The sequence below is a fragment of the Poecilia reticulata genome, linkage group LG11 (assembly GCF_000633615.1).
Source record: "Poecilia reticulata strain Guanapo linkage group LG11, Guppy_female_1.0+MT, whole genome shotgun sequence".
Lineage (NCBI taxonomy): Eukaryota > Metazoa > Chordata > Actinopteri > Cyprinodontiformes > Poeciliidae > Poecilia > Poecilia reticulata.
Window position 1 is genome coordinate 20,756,538 of NC_024341.1, and position 20,682 is coordinate 20,777,219.

Consider the following 20,682-nt stretch of genomic DNA (forward strand, 5'->3'; position numbering starts at 1 on the left):
TCGCGCACACAAAGTCACAAATGCAATGTTTTTGGAAGCCGGATAAATAAACACATCGCGCGTCTCTGTGCRAACGTTTGCGACGACATTSAGAATCGTCGCATTGCCATTCATCTGAGGAAAACAATTGATTTCCCTTCATTGCGTCCCCCTGCTGCACACCTATTCCGTTGATCCTCTTTCCGGTACCTTTGGCTGTGCGTTCATATCTGCGTAGTTTGCTCTTCATTATCGTTTGTCTCCCTGCAAAGATCCCTCCCCTCCTCGCTCGGTTCTGCTCCCTCCCTCCTCCGTGCGCTGACACACCGCCGCTCTCACACTTCCGCGCGCACGCCGGCGCACGCGCTCGCACACACAGCCGCGGCTCCTCCGCACACTCGCCACACACTCTCCTCCCGCCCTCCCTTCCCCTCTCCGATGATGCTGTCTCATTCACTTCGCTACTCCATCCACGCACTGACTCCCAACTTCAAGCCATGGGAGGGGCGGGGTGGGATATATAGCTCCGAGTGGAGGCCACGAGCTACACTGAGACTGGACCCACTTGCAGTGCAAAGACCACAAGCAAGAAGACTCCGAAGCCGGGAGTAGAAGTACCAACATTTTTTTTCTTCATTCTGGAGCTTAGAGAGAAACAAAGACAAACGAGAACGGACTTTCTGCTGGAGCTCCGACAACAACCAATTTGTCCCTTCGCTATACGCCGCTTCCTTCTTCTTGGATAGGCTATAGCAGCTAAACGAAGTTGGTAGTAAACTCTTTGGAGTTTGGTTAGAGTCGCATTCAATTTTTTCTTTGCTTGTGAGAGTGGACTGCACTGAAACTTGGGATCGATCCCCGCTCTGGGGTTCGAGTGTTTGGACCTGGCGCATCCTTTCGGCGGTCTCCACAGAGCTGCGAAAGTTTTTGGCCAGGAGCGCAGATCTCAAGACTTCGAGGTCTAGTCAGACTTTTTTTTTTCTTTCTTCTTTTTCGAGAGACGAAACTCAGCAGCTGCTACCAGATCCGAGCCGMGAGACGACTGGACCGGTCCGGTTAGAGAGCCGCTGACAAAGACTTCAAAGAAGAATTTTCGAGGTAAGGAGAAAGTGGAAAGTATTTGATGAATYGTCTGAAAGTGTTTTTGTCTTCACGGTGAAGTTCTGAAGTGAGGATGAGTGATGCGAGTGCGAACGCTTCCTCTGCTTTTAAAAGTKGTTGTGTCGCTGTCCGCGGTGCTGAAACTCTGAAACTTTGTCTGAACTRCCTCGCATTGAGATCCGCTCCACTGACTTTGAATGTTTCGGCTCCTRCATGCATCAACCTGACAACAGCTTCTTACTTTAATGCAGTTTTAAATTGTTTTGAACTTGYACTCACACAATGTTACGATTAAAGTAGTATTGTGCTTGCCATTGTGTAGACAGATGAGGCAGGAGAAAGTTGTACTGAGGCAACAGGCTGCTTCGTTGAACTTTCTGGTTTCCTTTCATTTTTGAATTATTACAAAATATTTAAGCGTTGTTGCAGAAGACTGACACTGATTAGCTACAATGCAACAATATTGATACTATGTCTTTAAGTTTAAAGGTGGATCTTTCTCAGTCACCTGGATTGGATTTGCATGACTTATTCACTTCATTTCATAGCTATGCAACAAATGAGCTTTGATGCAAAAATCTCATTAAACCTACATACTCAGGTATTTTCTGCAGTATGCAACACATTGTTTTTGCCTTTTGCGGAAAACGTTTGGTTTCCTGCAGAGCCTTAAAGTTTACGTTCATGCACATTTGCAGATTTTTTTGCAACGGCTGCAGCAACAACAAAAAAAAGAAGAAACACGAGCTTTTCTTCAAAGTAAAAATACATTACTAAGTGCAAAAACAGCTTCTGTTCAGAGCAAGACGAATGCTTGATCCAGACATCCTCAGTCTTTCTGCTGCACTGACCTGATGTTTTATCAAGTGAACAGTCAGTAAAGAAAGCATGACACCTTGTACAACATTCAGGCAGGATTTTACTAACAGAACAACCCATGCTGACTTTGAGGGTGCATTGATGGTACATGGTTTGACTCAYAAAACTCAGTCTGTAAGATTTCACCTGTCACTTCAAGTCATGACACATCCAAGCACTTTCTGTATTCTTTTACAACGATTTGCTTGTTTAACTTCATCCCTTCATCTGTAGCTTCTAGAAAGTGTGCACCACGTCAGCAAGGACAGAAAGCATGTCACAGATGGCAAATGTGGAGATTTTCACACCGTTCTGCAGAAAATAAGCTCTGTCTCCATAACAACAAACTGCCCGCTCTTTAGTCAGCCTGCTATGCACGAAATGTGTCGTTGACGACAGCAAATGGACAAGCGAGGAGGACGCGGTAGAAAGGTGTGGGGAGGGCGGGAGCAGTCGGGGAGGGGAGGGAGAGTTCTCCCGCCACAGCTGGACTTTTCTTTTCAAAGTCTTTCTCATCAGATGCCCATTCATGGAGCTTCCGGTTGCCAAGAGGGCTGGGAGGGGGCAGAGGAGAGAAAGACAGCCGCTGACACAAGGCAGAGGTCTCTACTGCATTGCTCATAGAAATGAGACGAGCTGAGAGGAGGGGTGGGGCGAGAGTGAGGCAGAGAGGCAGGAGAGATGAGATGGCTGTAATTATGAGTACTTAACTTGAGAAGTGCAGGTGCTTCTCACAGTCACTGCATATGCATTCGGCGTGCTGCCGCCTCTTTTGTCTTTATGATGAACCCACATTTAAATACAGGTTTCTGCAGCAGACTCTGAAATAGCAATTAATTTGTCTCTAATAATCCATTTCCTGTTTCATAAACTGCACAAACTGCCATAAACTGTGAAGCGAGTGGTATAACAAAGACTAAGATGGAAAACATGATGAAGCAGAAAACTAGCTCTGTCTGAAAGTAAAACTTGTTGCTGAGCAACAGCTTTACTCTCTCCTGAGCGCCAGCGACCGTCTCCTTTATCCTGCTTTGCTTGAGTAATTCTGGGATTTAGAYGGCGACTCTGCAGACCCATATGACTAGAAGAAGCGTGTTTGCAAGATAACAAAAAAAAAAAAAACCCGATGTATTACTCATATGCATAACAACCTTCTGCAGAGTGGTAGAAAATGCATGCATAAAACATACATTCTTTGAATGCATTCAACATAACGTGCAAAAGTCATAGTAATTAAGATCATTTTGCTTCATCCTCCCCTATGCAATGCTGGAAATATYCCCCATGTAATTTCTGAAATGCCAGTGCAGGGAATGTAAATACCCCTCACCATGGCTGCAGATKATTTTTTTWTTCWTTTTTTTCCCGCCTGTTTACTGCTTAATAAGAGGAGTGAATTGCACAAATAAGTTGCCAGTGGCGAAGCTTGCATGGACGTCAGACTGACGCACACAGTTAGGTGTGTGGGAGGAAAGAGCAAGAGCTCGGAGATACCACCTCGCTGTGAAGGACTGTAATTGCTCCGCCACAGCAATTATTTCCCGGAGAACAGGCATTTTAGATCATTCAGCGTAGCCTGAAACACTGTGATACAGATCAGACAGCAATCTCTRCTGCATAAATATTAGCTTAACAATGGCTCCAATTAAAATGCATTGTATTCTGCAGTTCGTACCAATAACATGAAAGCAGTCTAATACACTTTTTTATTTTGTTTTTTTTTTCAACAGATCCCTCTCTGAGATAACAAATAGTTTTATGCATTAAAGCAAAGCTAATCTTCAGAAGGGTTTGCGAAGATAATCAAGAGATCTGAATCAAGTGCAGTAACTTGCAAGAAAGAAATCGAAGAAACAACAAAGTCAAACCCAGATTTCACCCAACACCAAACCTAAGCCGACCCAATGGCGTGGTCAGCTCTCAACGGCCCCTGCGTGGCCCTAATCCTGCTCTTCWTCGGTTTGACCTCCTGCACTCCCTCTGGACCAGCCTCTGCGACCTGYGCCACCTTGGAGCAGAGTCGCTTCTTTGGCGTGTTCTCCTCTACGACCACCCTGCCTTCCGCTCCTTGCTCCTGGACCCTGCAGAACCCCGATCCACGCCGCTACAAYGTCTACATGAAAATCACCAAGCCCACYGACTCCTGCGTGCCCCGCCAGATCAAGACCTTCCAGTTCGACTCCTTCATCGAGACTTCTCGCACCTACCTGGGTATGGAGAGCTTCGACGAGGTTGTCAGGCTTTGCGAYGCTTCCACTGCCGTCACCTACCTGGAGTCAAGCAAGCAATTCCTGCAGATCCGCAAGGTGGCCCCAAGGAACGCGCTGGAGGTTGTTGGGCAAGAGCAAGGTGTCAGCGAGTTCAAGGCCGAGTTTCTGGTTGTGGGGAAGAGGAACCCAAGCATGCCCGCCTGCCAGATGTTGTGCCAGTGGTTGGAGAAGTGCCTGAACAGCAGCACCCATGATTATCCCTGTGGCATCATGAACACCCCCTGCCAGTGCTGGGAGGCCCCMAAGAGGAAGCCAGGAAGCTGCTACCGGGGCGGCGTCTACGTGGAAAAATGCACTCCTGTTCCCAAAGACAACGGACGTGATGCTGAGATTATCAGTAAGCATGATTCGGGTTATATACTTTGAAAAGTGCAAAAGAAAACAACACAGAAAACACAAGTCTCATGATCAAAACAGTTAAATTAGCTTAGTAAAGGAGTCAAGTTCTCCAAAACTAAGCCGCTCTGCAGGTTGCAATCTCCCACTGCTTCAGCGGTGTGTCTAAACAGCTGCTGGGAGCAATGATCCATGCCTGCAGAGCCAGAGTTCTTGCTCTACAACCCCACAAAATAATGAGAAGCAAATCAAGGCTGTTAGGGATATTTGATGTTGCATCTTTAGAGCTAAGTAGCATCACCTGCTGCACCTCACACATTGCTCAGCTTTGCACCAAGACATGCACAGAGAGCCTGTTTGTGTGTCAGGCTGGAAAGGAACACAAAGACCTCACAGTCGGCTGCCAGCAGAAATCGAAGAACTGCACTAGCTGTATCCATAGCAACAGGCACTCACACACACACACACACACCATTCTGACAGAGGTTTGCACCAAGTGGATAAAAGCAAACATTTTCAAATAAAAACGTCTATCCACTAGATAGCACCATTCTGCTCACAAAGAAACATCCTTCCTCATTTTCTACACGTGAAGAAAATATTACTCAMTTCCTGTTCGAAAACCCGAAGTTAGAAAACTGAATCATGCTTTACACAAAGGCAGTAATAATGTTTCAAACTGCTGTAATTTTTTTCTCAACTCTTCTCAACAAGTATCCTCTCGTTTTTTTTTATGTCCTCCTGCAGAGAGCTGGGCAGGCTGGGGCCGCTGGTCCGTATGCAGCCAAGAGTGTGGCGGCGGAGTCCAGGTGCGCAGCCGAACCTGCCAGCCCGAGGATGGAGTGTGTGAGGGAACAGTGGAGGAAGGCCGTGCCTGCAACCCTCAGCTTTGCATTGGTAAGCTATAATTTTGTCATTAAATCAAAAAACACTGCTGCAGGTGGCTGGGCTTTCAATCCATAATTATGCAATTCATTTAACTCTCACAGGCAAAGAGAGGAACAGAAGCCAAGGTCTGCGTGCCATCATCGGTCTGAAAAGAGACAGCGCTGATGAGTCAAACCCAGGAGCTGTAGCAACTCAAACAGGTGAGATAACAACAAGGTCCTGCAACAAACAGATGACTAAAGTGAAGCAATGCAATCCCCTAACCTTTAGAGTGTTTAATGTTCTCATAACAGATGCAAAGACAGATGAGTGGGCCTCTTGGAGCCCATGTTCAGTCTCCTGTGGGGAGGGCTGGCAGAGCCGTTCCCGCCTCTGTGCCACTTCTTCCTTCACCACCCAGTGCACCGGACCCCTGCGCGAGAACCGACAATGCAACAACTCAGTTGTCTGCCCTGGTGAGTCTTTGAGTYTTATATGAGCACAGCAGAGACRCTGAATTATGCCTGCAGAAGTCTGAAACTTTTCAAGTTTTCAAAGATGAAGTAAATCATAAATTAAGKATATTCATYATATGTTTACAGTGGATGGTGCTTGGGATGAGTGGACCCCCTGGAGCCTGTGCTCCTCCACATGCGGCCGYGGTTACCGTGACCGTACCCGCACCTGCAAGCAGCCAGAGAATGGAGGACAGCCTTGCCGCGGCCCCACAAGACAAACCAAGTTCTGCAACATCGCTGTCTGCCCAGGTGAGCTGCATATCTGGCTGTATTACTTTAAAAAAAAAATCTAAATATTCTCTCCAGAGYCCRGATTGTTCTGTTAAAAGTTCTCAATAACAAGTTCAGGATSTGATGCTTAACCCTTCATCTGACTGATTCATWTATGAGARCCTAATTAAGTTACCTAATTGTGTCTGCATCATCACAAGGGCAAAGGCAGGTTGCAATTTCATCTGACTCACCAGAATAAAAGCGTCTGTGGATGTTAGTCAGTGGCCTCCCAACAGCTGCCTGTGACTCACTCTGTGCTCATTCATGGTCACTTGACCAAGTTTAAGTCGCTCTCCTATTGAGCCACCTACTCATGTGCAGAAAAGTTTTACCTCTAAAGTTACTGCAGCGCCAAGTTGATTTAATCCCCGTGTCTAATTGTCGTCATTTACGCGTGGTTTTTATGTAGGTGTGTCTTTTTAAAATTGGTATGGATTTGTTGCAGTTGCACCTCAACACCACCAGGTGTCTCTGTTTAACAAAATAAAAAAAGAAACCGGGAAAATGGGGGGAAAGTCATTACTTCAAGATGATTGTGTRTTTTAGTTGAAACTCAAAGGAAATTAAGTTTGTGATTACCAGCAGATTTGGCTGTAATAGAAACGTTATGTCAACATCCACTTTGGCTTAGTAATAAGTGCAATTAAATTGTTTTTACATGTATCTTAATATGTCCTGAGCTTKTAGCAAGGTTCMAATATAAATGACCAATTTATTTATCATTAAATGAATATTATTTTTTCTTATTAATCTGTCACTCAGTTTAATTAAAAACTCAAAACTGTAATTGCATCCATAAATTGTCTGAAATGATGATCCAGTTTAAACTTCCAAATTGCTAATTAGAGTTTGAACTTGATAGTTGAAGGGCGCATAACAGAGATCCATCCAACTTTCTGTTCTGCCTAAGCTCAGCTTAACTGGGTCATGATGGGAGATGTTAATAGCATCAGTGAGTTTGTCAAGATGTCTGGTGTGGCCCGTGGGTCTGTTTTGTCCTTGCCATCCTCATAACTCTTCTTTATGCACGCTCCTCTGCTTCCCTCTAGTGGACGGATCCTGGAATGAGTGGTCCGCCTGGAGTTCCTGCTCTGCCTCTTGCTCCAACGGCACCATGCAGAGAACCAGGGAGTGCAACGGGCCATCTTATGGCGGCTCAGAGTGCCACGGAGGCTGGAAAGAGACAGCAAACTGCTTCCTGAAGGATTGCCCCGGTGAGTTATAAAGTACATCCCAGATCCAAGTTTTGCTTTTCATTTAACAGGGTCAGAATTAATGGTGTTTTTGTCTATAGTTAATGGAACCTGGCATCCATGGAGCTCATGGGGAAGCTGCAGCAAGACCTGTGGTGGAGGCATCCAGCAGAGACAGAGAGTCTGTGAGGGGCCTTTCTTTGGAGGAGAGTCTTGCCCCGGTGACACCAGAGAGCAAAAGCGCTGCAATGAGAAGAGATGCCCTGGTTAGTGTCTGCAGCACAACAGATTCATGCCATCTTTTCACAAATCCAAAAGCAAACAGGAAACTTATCGTGCAACAACTGGTTGTGTGTTTTTTTTAGAGCCCCATGAGATCTGTCCTGAGCACAACACCGGAGACATTGTTTGGAAGAAAACCCCCGCTGGAGATGTCGCTGCTGTTTCCTGCCCCGCTGATGCTTCAGGTACTTTGACAGCCTGGAAGCTAACTTTGCACTTTAGAGTTTCAAATATCTGTTTAAAACTAAACTAAGAGCTCTCCATCTCATCAACAGGTCTTATTCTCCGTCGCTGTACCCTTGATGAAAGAGGTTTTGCTTCTTGGGAGAACCCCATTTACACCCAGTGTGTTTCTAAGAACTACGAGAACATTCAGATGCTGGTATGCCCCCTTAAAATTATCAAAAAACTGCTGCTGATTGGATTTAATGTGAAGTAAAACATTAGAAATAACCTTTTAACTCTGTCTCTGTAGTCAAGGGACTACACCACCAAAGCGCAGATCGGGCAAAGCGTTGATGGCGTTGCCGAGGTGATTTCCCGCGTGAGATTTTCCTCTGATGAGAAAGCCAAGTACAGCGGTGACCTTTTGGCCATAATGGAGATCTTGAAGAACACCACAGAGTTGTACAAGGCAACCAGGCTGAGGCTGAGCAACGCCGACGTCGAGGTAAGCTCCAACTGAGATCCATACATTTTGGAGTTCTACATTTTTAAGGAACAAATTGCATCTAAACAAGATGGGCTTGGTGTCTTCTCACACCTCTACCTTTGTATTTGATGATTTGCAGAACTACGTCCAGACCATCAGCAACCTACTGAAGGAGGAACATCATGACAAATGGGAAGAGGCACAACTGGTATGTGATAACGAGGTGTGACTGTCAGAGTGCACAAAGGGAATAAGTCTATTATATTGAAGTTGCCTAAATAGGATGAGCAGCGTGGAGAGTAAATCTCAGAAAAAACTTATAAGAGACTGTACAAGTATCAACAAAATCAGGACATAGAMTACATGTGCAGTGGAAATATTTATTCATCTAAACCTTTTAATTTAAGCAGAAGTTTCAAAGCAAAAGCGTTAGATGAGATGTGCAGGCATTTACTCATCCAGTTAGTTAAACTCAGATTAGCCCAAACAGAACTTTGTCACGTTTGGCCAACTGTCGACAAACCACCTCCGCGCTCCAATGACGCTTGTAATGTTCCTGCAAGTTTCCCAAGAAAGACCAGCCTCCGAAAAAAAATAAAAAAATTGTAATAAACACACACTGTCATGCACAAACTGATCTGAGAGCAGGAGGGCGAGTTACCGAGGCCACTGCCTCTCTGAATCAGGGAAAATCACTACTCCCACTCTGCAATCTGTGCGTCTCYGTGCCATCCCACATACTGATGGCCACTGCTGTATAGAAACACAGAYAGAACATCGCATGCAGAAGCACACGGCTCGCGCCCACATCGCTGCTTCTCTGCGTCAGAGACACGCAAGTCAGGTGGCCCTCCCTTTTCACTGAGAGAAAAAGAGAAAGGACCGTAATAAAATAGAGAGTATGAATCAACAGCCTGGCCTTTTATGGTTGTACGGAAGTTCTGGGGTTGCATAGCAGCAAGAGTTGTGCGTTTTCCCTGCTTTTTTCTGTCAGCCTCTGTGCACTCTGAAATAATAAGTACTGGCTGGAACCTGCGCATCCATAATAATCATTAAACTGGCTGTGCTTGACTGAGCAAATAAACCAGATTTATACGCTGCCATATTTTAATGTTCTTCTTTTTGTCTCCATCTTCTCTCACTTAGATGGGTGCCAATATCAAGGGGTTCCTCCGCCTTGTCGAGGAGTTTGTGAACATGATCGGAGTGCAAATGAGCGGCTTTCAGGACATTTACGAAGTCACTGAGAATCTAGGTGAGCCCAGTTAATTTGTCTTCTTTTCGTTGTTCAATCAACGCCCGAATGCATTAATTATTCGACTCCATCAGCTGCTAGAACCTACAAGTGCGTTCTGCTAACAAAGTCCCCTTTGTATGTTGTCATTTGTGCCTTTCAGTGCTGAGCATCCACAAGCGCCCAACGACCACCAGCTCCAACTTCACCTTCCCTGTGAAGGGCTGGAGAGGGAGGCCGGACTGGGTCAGTACCTCAGAGGAGAAGATCTCAGTTTCCCGTGACGCTCTGTCCCTTAGATCCGCCGGTAAGATCATACAAATGTAACATTTTGTCAAACAACAAACCAGCGGTGGGTTTGCCTGGRAGACTGAGCRAGATTGTTTTCGTTTTTTCCAGATGCCAATGATGCTTTTGTGACCGGCATTGTCTTGTACAGAAACCTTTCTTCAGTTATGTCCTTCCAGAGGTAACATTGCTCTGTTTAATCATTACCACTCCATCTTCCTGCAGTACAATTCACAGTCTGACACATCTAAGATCGAGCTTTGACAGTGAGGTGTGCTCTTCCTCCACAGTAACACCACCCTGTTCAACTCCAAGGTGGTGACCGTGATTGTCAGCCCCGCCCCGACTTTCCTGTCGACCCCCGTTGAGGTCGAGTTCCCCCACCTGCGCAACGTGAGTCCCTAATGATCAACCTAATGGAAAAATATCAGCCTCCCTGTGGGTGTTTGTGCAGCACAATGCAGAGAGACTGACATTTCCCTGACATTTGCTGCGACACTTTGACTTTTGCGTCGGCTTGCGGCCGCTGAAGCCCAGAGAAAATCTCATAAGCGACCAAACGGCCCCTCGATGATGAGAAATCATGCGCAATAATTGGAGTCTGCAGCTGATAAGTGGCTGCTTTTGGTTTCATTAATGCATCACAAAGCAAGGGGGTGAAAAAATGTGGGCATGTGGCTACCAGCAAGCTGTTGCATCTCACACGTTTTGTAGTAAGGTGTCCCAGCCTACATGCTTTCCTTTTCTACAGAGATTCCTCACACTAACCGTCTCCATCTGCCTCTTCTTTGCAGGACACCATCAATGAAACATGCCTCTCATGGGACGAGAGCGAAACGTAAGTGTTAACTGATGCTTTTTTTTCTTTTTTTTCCTTGAATGTGCATCTGACCATCGCTTTCATCGATTTTTTTTCTTGTGAAAGGGATGGCCTTTCCGGTTAAAATGGTTCTGCCTGTCTGGTTCACATCTGTCACCATTTACACAAACTTGTAAGAGGAAAGGCAATGGTCATTCCATCTTTTTCATGTCAGTCCTTTATGACAAGGCAGACAAAGAAAAACCAGTACATGTGCAAGCTGACCCCTCAGTCTCAGACTTAATCACCTGTCTGACACACTTACAGACAGCCAGACAGAGTCCAGAAATCAAAGCCCCAGTCACCCACAGAGGGTGGCTTCAAACTCATTTCAGTCTTCACAGTTACCGACACTTTAAATCATCCAATTTCAACCACCTATTTACAGGGGTGGACTTCTTGAGCTTTGAAAGATATATGCAAGAACAATAAGAGATAAAAAAATAAAAAAAAATGCACCACAACCAGTCCTTGTCACACAGCAGCCAGAGCTGAGGTAAGCAAGATTAGGGAAGAAAATGTAATTACCTCGTAAACTTTCAGAGGGGGGCCCATACGCCTTCAGTCAAATTAGATTCAGTTTAAACAGCAAATGTGATTAATGCACCAATAGAGACAGGATGAAGCACTGGCTAACAGCAGAGTTTGGGGGATGGGGGACTCTTCATCTGAAGAGCTCCATTCCCAGAACCACTGAACTGCATCCTTCTAATATATGCAAAACTCTGCAACTTTCCATGGGAATTATACAGATATGCACTATGCAGCTTTACTCAGATGCTGCTCTAGGATAATAACCTGAACCTGCTGGGCTGGCTGTATGATGCCAATCAGCGGATGCAACAAAACAAATGCATGTGTTGCATATTATGAGCTCTCAGATGAGGGGAAAAAGTCCATAATTTATAATCCACGCTCTCCTTGAGGGGACACCTTGTTCCTTGCTTACCATGAGCCTGATTTAAATGTAATGAGGAAAGAGCGTGATAAGGATTATGCTAATTGTGGCATTTGTTAAGATCCGTCACTATTAAAATTCCAGTTAATCACATGCACATGGATCTTTAGATGCACTTTTGCATCCCAAGCTGATTAAAAACAMGTATTATTTTTAGCTTCGAAATTAATTTTTGGAATCACATTAACGGATTACAAAAAAAAAAAAAAAAAAATCTAATTAATTTTTTCTTATCATTTATTTTTTGTAGATTCACCCCCATCTTCTCATCACGTATGTTTGTTTTGAAAAGCCACAAGGAAAACGCTCAGATCAGAGATTTGTCAGATCTCTCCTCTCTCCTAACTCCCCCTCTCCTCTCTCCTGTGCAGCTCCTCTCTTCTTGGCTCTTGGTCTGCTCGGAGCTGCAGAGCGGTGYCCGTTCATTCACACAGAACCAAATGCGTGTGTGACAGCCTCTCCACCTTCGCCATTTTAGCGCGCGTCAACTCCGACTCGGTAAGTCTCCCGTCTGTTCCCTGTAAGAGCCTGTTTTTCTTTCTTTTTTTTCTTTTTTCTTCTTCTTTCTTTCTCTTTGCCTTGACACGATATGCATGCTAAACGTCTTCTGCAGTGTGAATGCGGAGCAGCGGGTGAGCTGGTAGGGACTTGTTGTTTTCCAGTGAGGGGCTTTGCAGCAGYGCTCCTTTGTCTCCGCGCAGGTGCCGCGGATCCGAGGACCTGCTTGGTTTTTTTTTTCCTAATGAAAAAAAAAAAAAAGCAAAAACAAAACACAATCGAACAACATGTTGCCGTTATATTTTCTACTAAAAAGGTTAATGTTTGCAGAAGAATGATAACGTTATGCGTACAGTAACAAGGGCACGCAGAAGCGAGAAGTCACTTTAATATTGCCAAAAGAAAAAGAAAATGGGCAGTTGCTAATAATTGCTGTAATTTTGGCCATATTGCATGACTCTATGCCATGCACAAAAACGATATAGACTGTGCAGCCTCTACCCGCTGTCATCTTGAGGCATGAAAACCGCCAAGCAGAGGAAAAATACTGAGCWGAAATCTTCTCAACAAATATCGTTACCCCGATTTCCTCATTAATTTGCAGATCAACACATAACATTGCACCGCAGTCTTTTAACTGGTAAAGCCTTCGTGTTTTTTTTTTGTGCTCCAACTTGTGTGCATCCCAGATTTGACTTGACTTGCTGTTGCCAGTCTGAACAACACCTCCCTCCTCCTCTCATCACAGTAGAAAAGAAAAAGAAAAAAAAAGGCAGCTGAGGCAATCATTCCCTCTGCCAATATCTCTGAATTCTCAATTACATGCACCCCACCCTCCTCCTTCTCCTGCTTCGACTTCTCCTTCTTCTTCTTTGAACGCAGCAGCTAAGATTTAAAATGCCAGAGAGGCAGACCAATGAGAAACAGACATCTGGTCATGCACTGATGGCAATGCACTCCTTTCTTTTTCTTCTTCTTCTTATCCCCCCTCCACCATTGCCTGCCTTTTCATCTATCCTTTGATGTGTACTGTGGACATTTCCAATAACAGTGTCTTCCATGAAGAGCACCATTGAGATTTGAGTGGCAGAAACAGGAAAGATGGGGCGAGCATTGGAGGGGGGGAGGAGGGGGGACAACCAGATGTTGCAGAGTGTTAGTTAGCTCTCATTTGATGTACTTGAAACATAATGGTCCCATAAAAGCATCCCAATATTCTTATAAGAGTAGGTACCCGTGACTACTCCTGATATATAATTTTAAAGCATGGGGAGGGTGGGAGGGCTCACTTAACACACTATTCAAAATGGGAGCACACGATCCGGTCAAGGACGTGCTTCATATCTAGGTCCAACTAGCTGTCTGGAGCTCACTTAGCCAAGGGAGCAAGATTCGACCCAGATACATAAAGAAAGGAAACGGTATCAACTGTATTACATCCCAGATTCCCTGCAAGCCCAGGCGGTGCGACAACTTGCCCCTCTGCTAACTGCCATCTGGTTGGGGATGCTGCTCATGTAGAGTTTGAAACAAATTTACCACACTAAATTAAGTCTCATTCTGCCACAGGCAAAATTCCCCATCTGTGCTTTGATATTCGGGAATCATCTTCACGTCGTGCTCATGAGCCGAGATGCTCCAACCAGACTTTTCGTGGCCAGTATTTGTGATTTTTCTTGAAGGTTTAACCTGCCAGTTATGATTTTCTTCCTAAGGGCCATAACACAAAAAATAGAAACGCATTTTTGCTGCGTCTCCAATGATGGAATTGAAGTTTTCAGCAAAAATAAATAAATTATCACTGCTTATCCATTAACCATAACAAAAACAACCATAAATGGTTCTTAGATTTGATGCATTTAATAGATATAAATAATTTTGACTCCAGAATCAATGAAAAAAAATACATTATTCAATTCTGATCTTCTGCCAACTGACTGCTGTATTTCTACTTGTAATGCTTAAACAAGCTAAAAAAAACTGCTAGTTTATTCCCCATCTTCTCTTTTCTAGGATATTTCATTATTCTCTTTTTAAGGACACATCACCGGTTTTCCATCTTTTCGCCCTGTTATAGTGCTATAATTACACCAAGGATGGAGCCTTAATATTTCTCATCCTGCTCACACGTTGAGGTGATGACAACTGTATCAGAGGTGTGAGAGTAGCTCAAAGCCTCATTAAAAGCCCGGAGAGTAAGTGTGAGCCACACGAGCACGGAGAACCAGCAATTAGTCGCCAAGAGGGTTTTGTGAAGCTGAGATTTGTGCATCCAGGAGTGACCCGCTGGCACGCGCAGCGAGGCAGTAAAACAACCCCTGCCTCTGTCTAATCCAAACTAAGCTTGGCGCCAGGAGCCATGTCGAAGCACCGAGCGGTCAGCGCCGCTGGCGGCAGGAGCGGGCGCTAAGTTGCTGTCAGAGATCACAGGGAGGTGCTGGTGGCGGATTAATACACAGGTGATAATGGTCCACCTGTTCCCCAGCAGCTCCCCCCCTGAGGGGTAGAAGAGAAGCAGGTTGACATCAAAATATGTCCATTGAGGACATGCCAAACAGCATCTTCTCATCCCCTCTAAAGCTGACCGTTTGTTAGTTCGGCCTTCCATCTTTTTGACACGTTCACCTTGGGGTCACCTTGCCTGAGCCGTGGCCTGATTGTGCCATTCAGCTGTTTGCCTTCAGGGAGCTGTCTGCTCTTCTAGATAGCGCTCTTCCAGAGGCTTCCTATTCACTCCGGTGTTTGTGTGTGAGTGTAGCTGGTGTGCCTGGTGCGTGACTGCCTATGCGTGTTTGTAATCATCGCTAAGAGGCATTTTCCTGTTTTTCTTCCCTCTACAGAACATGGACAGAGCAAACCTCCCGTCCGTTACCCTCATCGTCGGCTGTGGGGTCTCTTCCCTCACCTTGCTGCTCCTCATCATCATCTACGTCTCGGTTTGGAAGTAAGCACGCCTTCGAGCAAATCGACCTCTGATGTTACATGATACGCAGTGATTTATCATCCAACCCCTAAACATTTCTCATATATATATTTTTTTTTTCATTTGCAGGTACATTCGCTCAGAGCGCTCTGTTATCCTCATCAACTTCTGCCTCTCCATTATCTGCTCCAACGCCCTCATTCTCGTCGGACAAACTCAGGCTCGCAACAAGGTAAGCCGCAATCCAAATCTAAGACACAGAATCTAGATTATCTCTTGGAAACAGGTTTCTAACCGTTTCTTCTCTCTATCTCTCTCTCTCTGCTTCATCCCGGTCCCCTGCAGGTGATGTGCACTCTTGTTGCTGCCCTGCTCCACTTCTTTTTCCTCTCCTCCTTCTGCTGGGTCCTGACAGAAGCTTGGCAGTCCTACATGGCTGTCACTGGTCGTCTGCGCAACCGCATCATCCGCAAGCGCTTCCTGTGCTTAGGCTGGGGTACGAGGACAAGTCTCTTATCGCGTCTCATTTCTTTTCAGCTTTGCGTAACTTTTTCTGTTGCAGCCTTTATCCTAATGGCAGTAATTGTAATGCTTTTTCTTTTTTTCCATTGCAGGACTTCCTGCTCTGGTAGTTGCCGTGTCCGTGGGTTTCACTAAAGCTAAGGGATATGGCACCGTCAGCTAGTAAGTTCCTATTCTCGCTTCGTAGTTTTCTTCTTCTGTTCATCATTTGATTAAACAATAATTAACATCATCAATCCTTCTGTCTCATAGCTGCTGGTTGTCTCTTGAGGGTGGACTTCTCTACTCTTTTGTTGGCCCCGCCGCTGCTGTTGTTTTGGTTCGTGTCAAAGACTTCAATTTCCAAGTTTTAATGTGTTTCCTATTGTTGAACAGTTTCATTAACACATTTTGCTTTTTATTTTATTCAAACAGGTGAATATGGTCATTGGTATTCTAGTCTTTAACAAGCTYGTTTCCAAGGATGGCATCACCGACGTGAAACTGAAGGAGAGAGCTGGGTAGGTCTTTTCGGTCTTCACCATTCATGCCGTATTTACACTCAGCAGTCTAGAAATGAGACTCAACGACTAATCTGATGGGTTTTTTTTTTCTTTTTCTTCATCCTTCAGGGCCTCACTGTGGAGCTCTTGCGTGGTTCTCCCCCTCCTCGCTCTCACCTGGATGTCTGCCGTCCTGGCCATCACCGACCGTCGCTCCGCCCTTTTCCAGATCCTCTTTGCCGTTTTCGACTCTTTGGAGGGTTTCATCATCGTCATGGTCCACTGCATCCTGCGTAGAGAGGTAAGAAGGCAATAAAACCAAATGAATTGAAGGGAATAAAGATAAAAATGAAAGTTAATTTTATTGTTTTTTTTATCATGTTAAATGAGCTGGAATATTGTTAACAATTTCCTGAATTGTCTGTGTTTCCATTAGGTTCAGGAGGCTGTGAAGTGCAGAGTAGTTGATCGCAAAGACGATGGGAATGGAGACTCTGGCAGCTCTCATCACAATGGCCATCCTCAGCACATGGTGAATATCTTGGCCGATTGCCTTTTTAATGTCTTGAGTGCTTTTTGAATTTATTCCTAAATGAAAATATGCATGCATTAAGCACTAATAGGATTTTTGTTCTTTTATCAGCAGTCTGATAACGAAAAGGATGGGGACTCAAACAGACAAGGTAAGCCCAGCGCCCAAAACGTCTCGGCTTGAAACGTATCAGTTCAAGGAATTGTTCTAGGTTTTTTTAACTCTTTCATTGTTTTTCCTTAAAGGAATGAAGAGCTCTTCTGAAGAAAAGATGCCTCCCCCTCAGATGCCACTTCCCATGGGCTCCAACTTCCACACCCTGCCGTCCAAGGGCAGCCACATGCAGGCCGTTCCCGAGTACTCCAGCCACACGCTCACCCTGAAGAGAGAGAAAAGCCGCTTGGCCGGTGGAGTCGACCCGTCCTGCGGGAACCCCGTCTACGTCTGCGAGGGGGAGCTCTTCAAGCAGCTGGATGCRGACCTTGCTCTGGCTCAGGCCGAGGGCAGCATGTCCGACGGCAGCGGCTACGTCCTGATGCCCAACACTACGTCCACCCTGAGGTCCAAGCCCAAAGACGACGCCACAAAGTACAACATCAGCGTGGACCAGCTGCCGCAGGCCAGGCTCATGCACCTCGGTGGACCTTTTGCCGAGCCCCAGGCCGCCTTCGGGATGGGCTCGATCCCRCCCGACCAGGTCAGCGTGTCCTACTCGGAGAGGGACTCGCCCATCCAGAACATCCACAACATGTCCAGCGAGTCGCACATCACCCACAGCAGCCTGGAGAACACCTTTGAGTCCATGAACTCGATGATGTCGAAGAGCGAGACCATTTCCACTCTGTCCATGAGCTCCCTGGAGGTAGGAAGAGGAAAAACCTGSTGCATTTCTGCATTTTCTAAAACATTACCAACAYGTTTCAAAGTCTAAACTCCATCTTTTTTTTCTCTCCATTACTGATTTACAGCGACAGAAATCCCGTTATGCAGAGCTGGACTTTGAGGTAAATAGACCTTTWACTTGCTAATTAATCATTTCCTCCTCACAATTCACAACTCACATTTCTGGAGGTGCTAATTTTTTGCATATTGCTTTCTGTCTTCTTTAGAAAATCATGCACACCAAGAAGCGCCACCAGAACATGTTCCAGGACCTGAACAGGAAGCTGCATCACACCGAGAAAGACAGAGAGTCTCCTCCGTCTGACAGCAAGGTGAGTCCTCATCAGATTACTGTCTCCATCTGCTTCCACTGTCATTTGCAGGAAATAACGAACAAATACTCAACAAAAGAGGCAATAATCCCAGAAAAAAAAGAAGATATTAAGAAAAAAAAAGACCTTAWAAATAAAGAGCAACATAGTGTTTTGAACTAATGTTGTTGGTACCTRGAGGTCATTTGAATAAGGATGTATTTTCTTCCTTCTTTCAGTCTGTGAGATGGAGTGTGTCTTCCGGAGGAAGTGACAAAACAAACCACAGCGTGAGTGTTTATATACAACCTCACATTCCCTAAATGTCTTCCCCGTAGATGAGACACACCTTCAGATAGTTCAATGCCTCAAAGCGGGAGTTATTTCTCCCATTCCCATCATCAGAAGCTCATTTCACMTTTTGTAAAGTAACATAACGGATTTGCTCCAGCTTSATGAAGCGACACCAGTCCTAAACGCTCCTCTCTTTCTGCTCCGACAGGACAAACAGCAGSCTCCCATGGAGAGGTCGTGGGAAGGAGTCCGGGGAATTCCTCAGTCGCCCCCCGCGTGGGTACGCAAAGACATGGAGCCTCTCGCCGCCTCACCTCTGGAGCTTCACTCTGTGGAGTGGGAGAAGACGAGCACCACCATCCCACTGGTGGGGCAGGACATTATTGACCTGCAAACAGAGGTCTGAGGGGGATTAGGGGGGCCAAGCGAAGCYGCCTTGTTTCACCTCAGTCTCCTTTTTTGGTTTTGGGAATGGCATCCTTTCGCGGATGAAGATAGCGCAACCAAAAAAGGGAGGAAATGGGTCCCAGAATCATTGTCTTCAAACCCTCAGCCAGAGTGGGAAGGGCAGGAAGAGYGGTGGATGAGAGTGGGGGTTGATGGCGATGGGGATGTTTAATGTAGCTTCTCAGTGCGGACTCTCATCAGAGCTCCTAAAGCTCGAAGAAGGGGTTGGCGGAGCGGTCAGTGGCGTCCACCGGCTGGACTGTCTGTGGCTCCATAGACGCTTCCCTCCCTCCCCCAACAGGGAGTTTTCCTGGACCTCCGCAGCCTGGGGTTTTCAGAAGATGTGCTTGACATGTCTGTGCTTCTCTTTTTTTTGCCTTCAAATCGACTTTGGAGAAAAAAACTAAGTAACATTGAAAATTTTAAAAACGGCGCATGTCCTCCCTGCTTCTCGGGAGACGCAGCCGGGACTCTCTTCCAAAACAAGACGAAGGCAAAAGAAAAAAAGAAAAAAAGAAAAAAGGGATCGCAAAACTCCAATACTGTGCACTTTGATAGGTGGGCGCACACTTTTTCTTTTTTGTTTGTTTTTGTGCAGTGGGCTTTTTCTCCTCATATTGAGTTTGTTAGCACACAAATCCAACAATTTGGAGCAGAAAATGAGACTCTTTGCTGAGACTGAAACATTTCTGTCAAACTGGTTGTGCTAATCACTGTGTTTGTCATTACTATTATTGATTATTTCCAGTGCGATGTCTATATTTTTGATTTATCTCCCCTTTTAATCATTACTATTGTTTTCTGTTCCTACAATACAAAAAAAAACTGGATTTAGTGCATCCATAATGTGTTGTGAGCCCATATGGACTGCATCGGGAAAAACATTCTGAGTGGTGATGGAGGCGCTGGTTGGTTGAATTTCCTGGTTTCTACAGTATTCCGCTTCGATACCAAAACACCAGCACGGGAATGAACACGGACTCTCACGCGAAAAGAGCAGTGCTTCTCTTGGGAATTGCTGGATGACTAACTGGCACAAAGACGCAGGCTCTTCCATGTCGTACATGCGGATTTTAAAAAGCCTTCTCATCATCGCCCTTTTTTGTTTCTCAGCCTTGCAGGACTCTTGGACTGAGCAGAGACTTCAACACATTTTGTGTTTTCAGCCATCAGTGTGTAACAGTGCAATATGATGGGCGCTTGATGCTCAAGCAATGACTGATATTATTGATCTAGGCAGAGTTTTTTCCTACCGATATTTCGAAACTTTTATACCATCTTCCATATATATTTACAGAGCACATAGATGCTTTATGAGAATATTGTATTAGGAATTTATTCACTAGAGATTTGTTTGCACAAGACTCCGTATTTGGAGTTCTCTGTGAAAGTTGATCTTACTTCTATATTTAAAAATAAAAAAGGTAATATAGAGTGAATGAGCCTCTGATTATCTCCTAACTGTTCTTCAGGATATTTGTTATTGCTCTCAGCTGTAAAGCAGTGGGTAATAGAACCTCATGTCTTCTGTAACAGTGTGTTACTATAACTCGACTGTATGTTCTACCAGCCAATTCCTAATGTCTTTTTTTTATTTGATTTGTTTGGGTTTTTTTTTTTCAATTTTCTTGTCCTGCCTAAAACCCAATTTCAGTTACCTGTGTTGAGTATTTTCTTGTCAAGATTTCCGTTTTAAACTGTGTCGATGTACAGTTTTCACAGCACAAAAATGAATGTGAATTATTTCTAATAAAACACATCTATATCAAATAATATAAACCTTTTTCTCTTTTATTATATTTTTATCTTTAAACCATTTTAAGAGAAAAAAATGCCTGTGTTTTAGAGTCAAGTTGACTCTAATAACTTAGAATGGCTAATTCATTTAACTTAAATCAAAAAGCTAAACCTGCATCCCAATGAAAACAAAAATCAAAGTACTCAAAACAGGATGGTAAATAACGCTGCAACTCAGCATTTTTAATGTAGAAATCTTGTGTTATGGCCAAGAAAAATCCTTCAGATGAATGCTGATACTCACTGACTCCTACAAGGAGGGTAAGACACAAAATGTTATTGCTAAAGAATTTGAATGTTAGCAGAGTGCGCCATCCAAGAAATAT

General features: G+C 44.9%; 1 protein-coding gene across 2 annotated transcripts; it reads left to right on the forward strand.

The window, feature by feature from the left end:
* Nucleotides 1–515: 515 nt before the first annotated feature.
* On the forward strand, nt 516–20,338 carry LOC103472669 (brain-specific angiogenesis inhibitor 1). Of its 2 annotated transcripts, XM_008422456.2 has the most exons (32): nt 516–1,077; nt 3,669–4,545; nt 5,292–5,441; nt 5,534–5,632; nt 5,726–5,887; nt 6,014–6,178; nt 7,252–7,416; nt 7,497–7,661; nt 7,761–7,862; nt 7,953–8,059; nt 8,153–8,347; nt 8,469–8,537; nt 9,476–9,584; nt 9,727–9,870; nt 9,963–10,032; nt 10,142–10,244; nt 10,646–10,689; nt 12,040–12,166; nt 15,007–15,110; nt 15,219–15,321; nt 15,435–15,585; nt 15,704–15,773; nt 15,864–15,930; nt 16,026–16,111; nt 16,223–16,394; nt 16,530–16,625; nt 16,737–16,776; nt 16,871–17,487; nt 17,594–17,629; nt 17,735–17,839; nt 18,058–18,108; nt 18,321–18,518. In XM_008422456.2, exons 2-32 carry the CDS (start codon nt 3,843–3,845, stop codon nt 18,516–18,518), a joined length of 4,575 nt encoding a protein of 1,524 aa, XP_008420678.1. In that variant the 5' UTR covers nt 516–1,077; nt 3,669–3,842. The 2 variants fall into 2 exon arrangements, with proteins under 2 accessions (XP_008420678.1, XP_008420680.1); XM_008422458.2 differs by lacking the exon at nt 18,058–18,108 and having other exon boundaries at nt 18,321–20,338.
* The last annotated feature ends 344 nt before the right edge of the window (nt 20,339–20,682 follow it).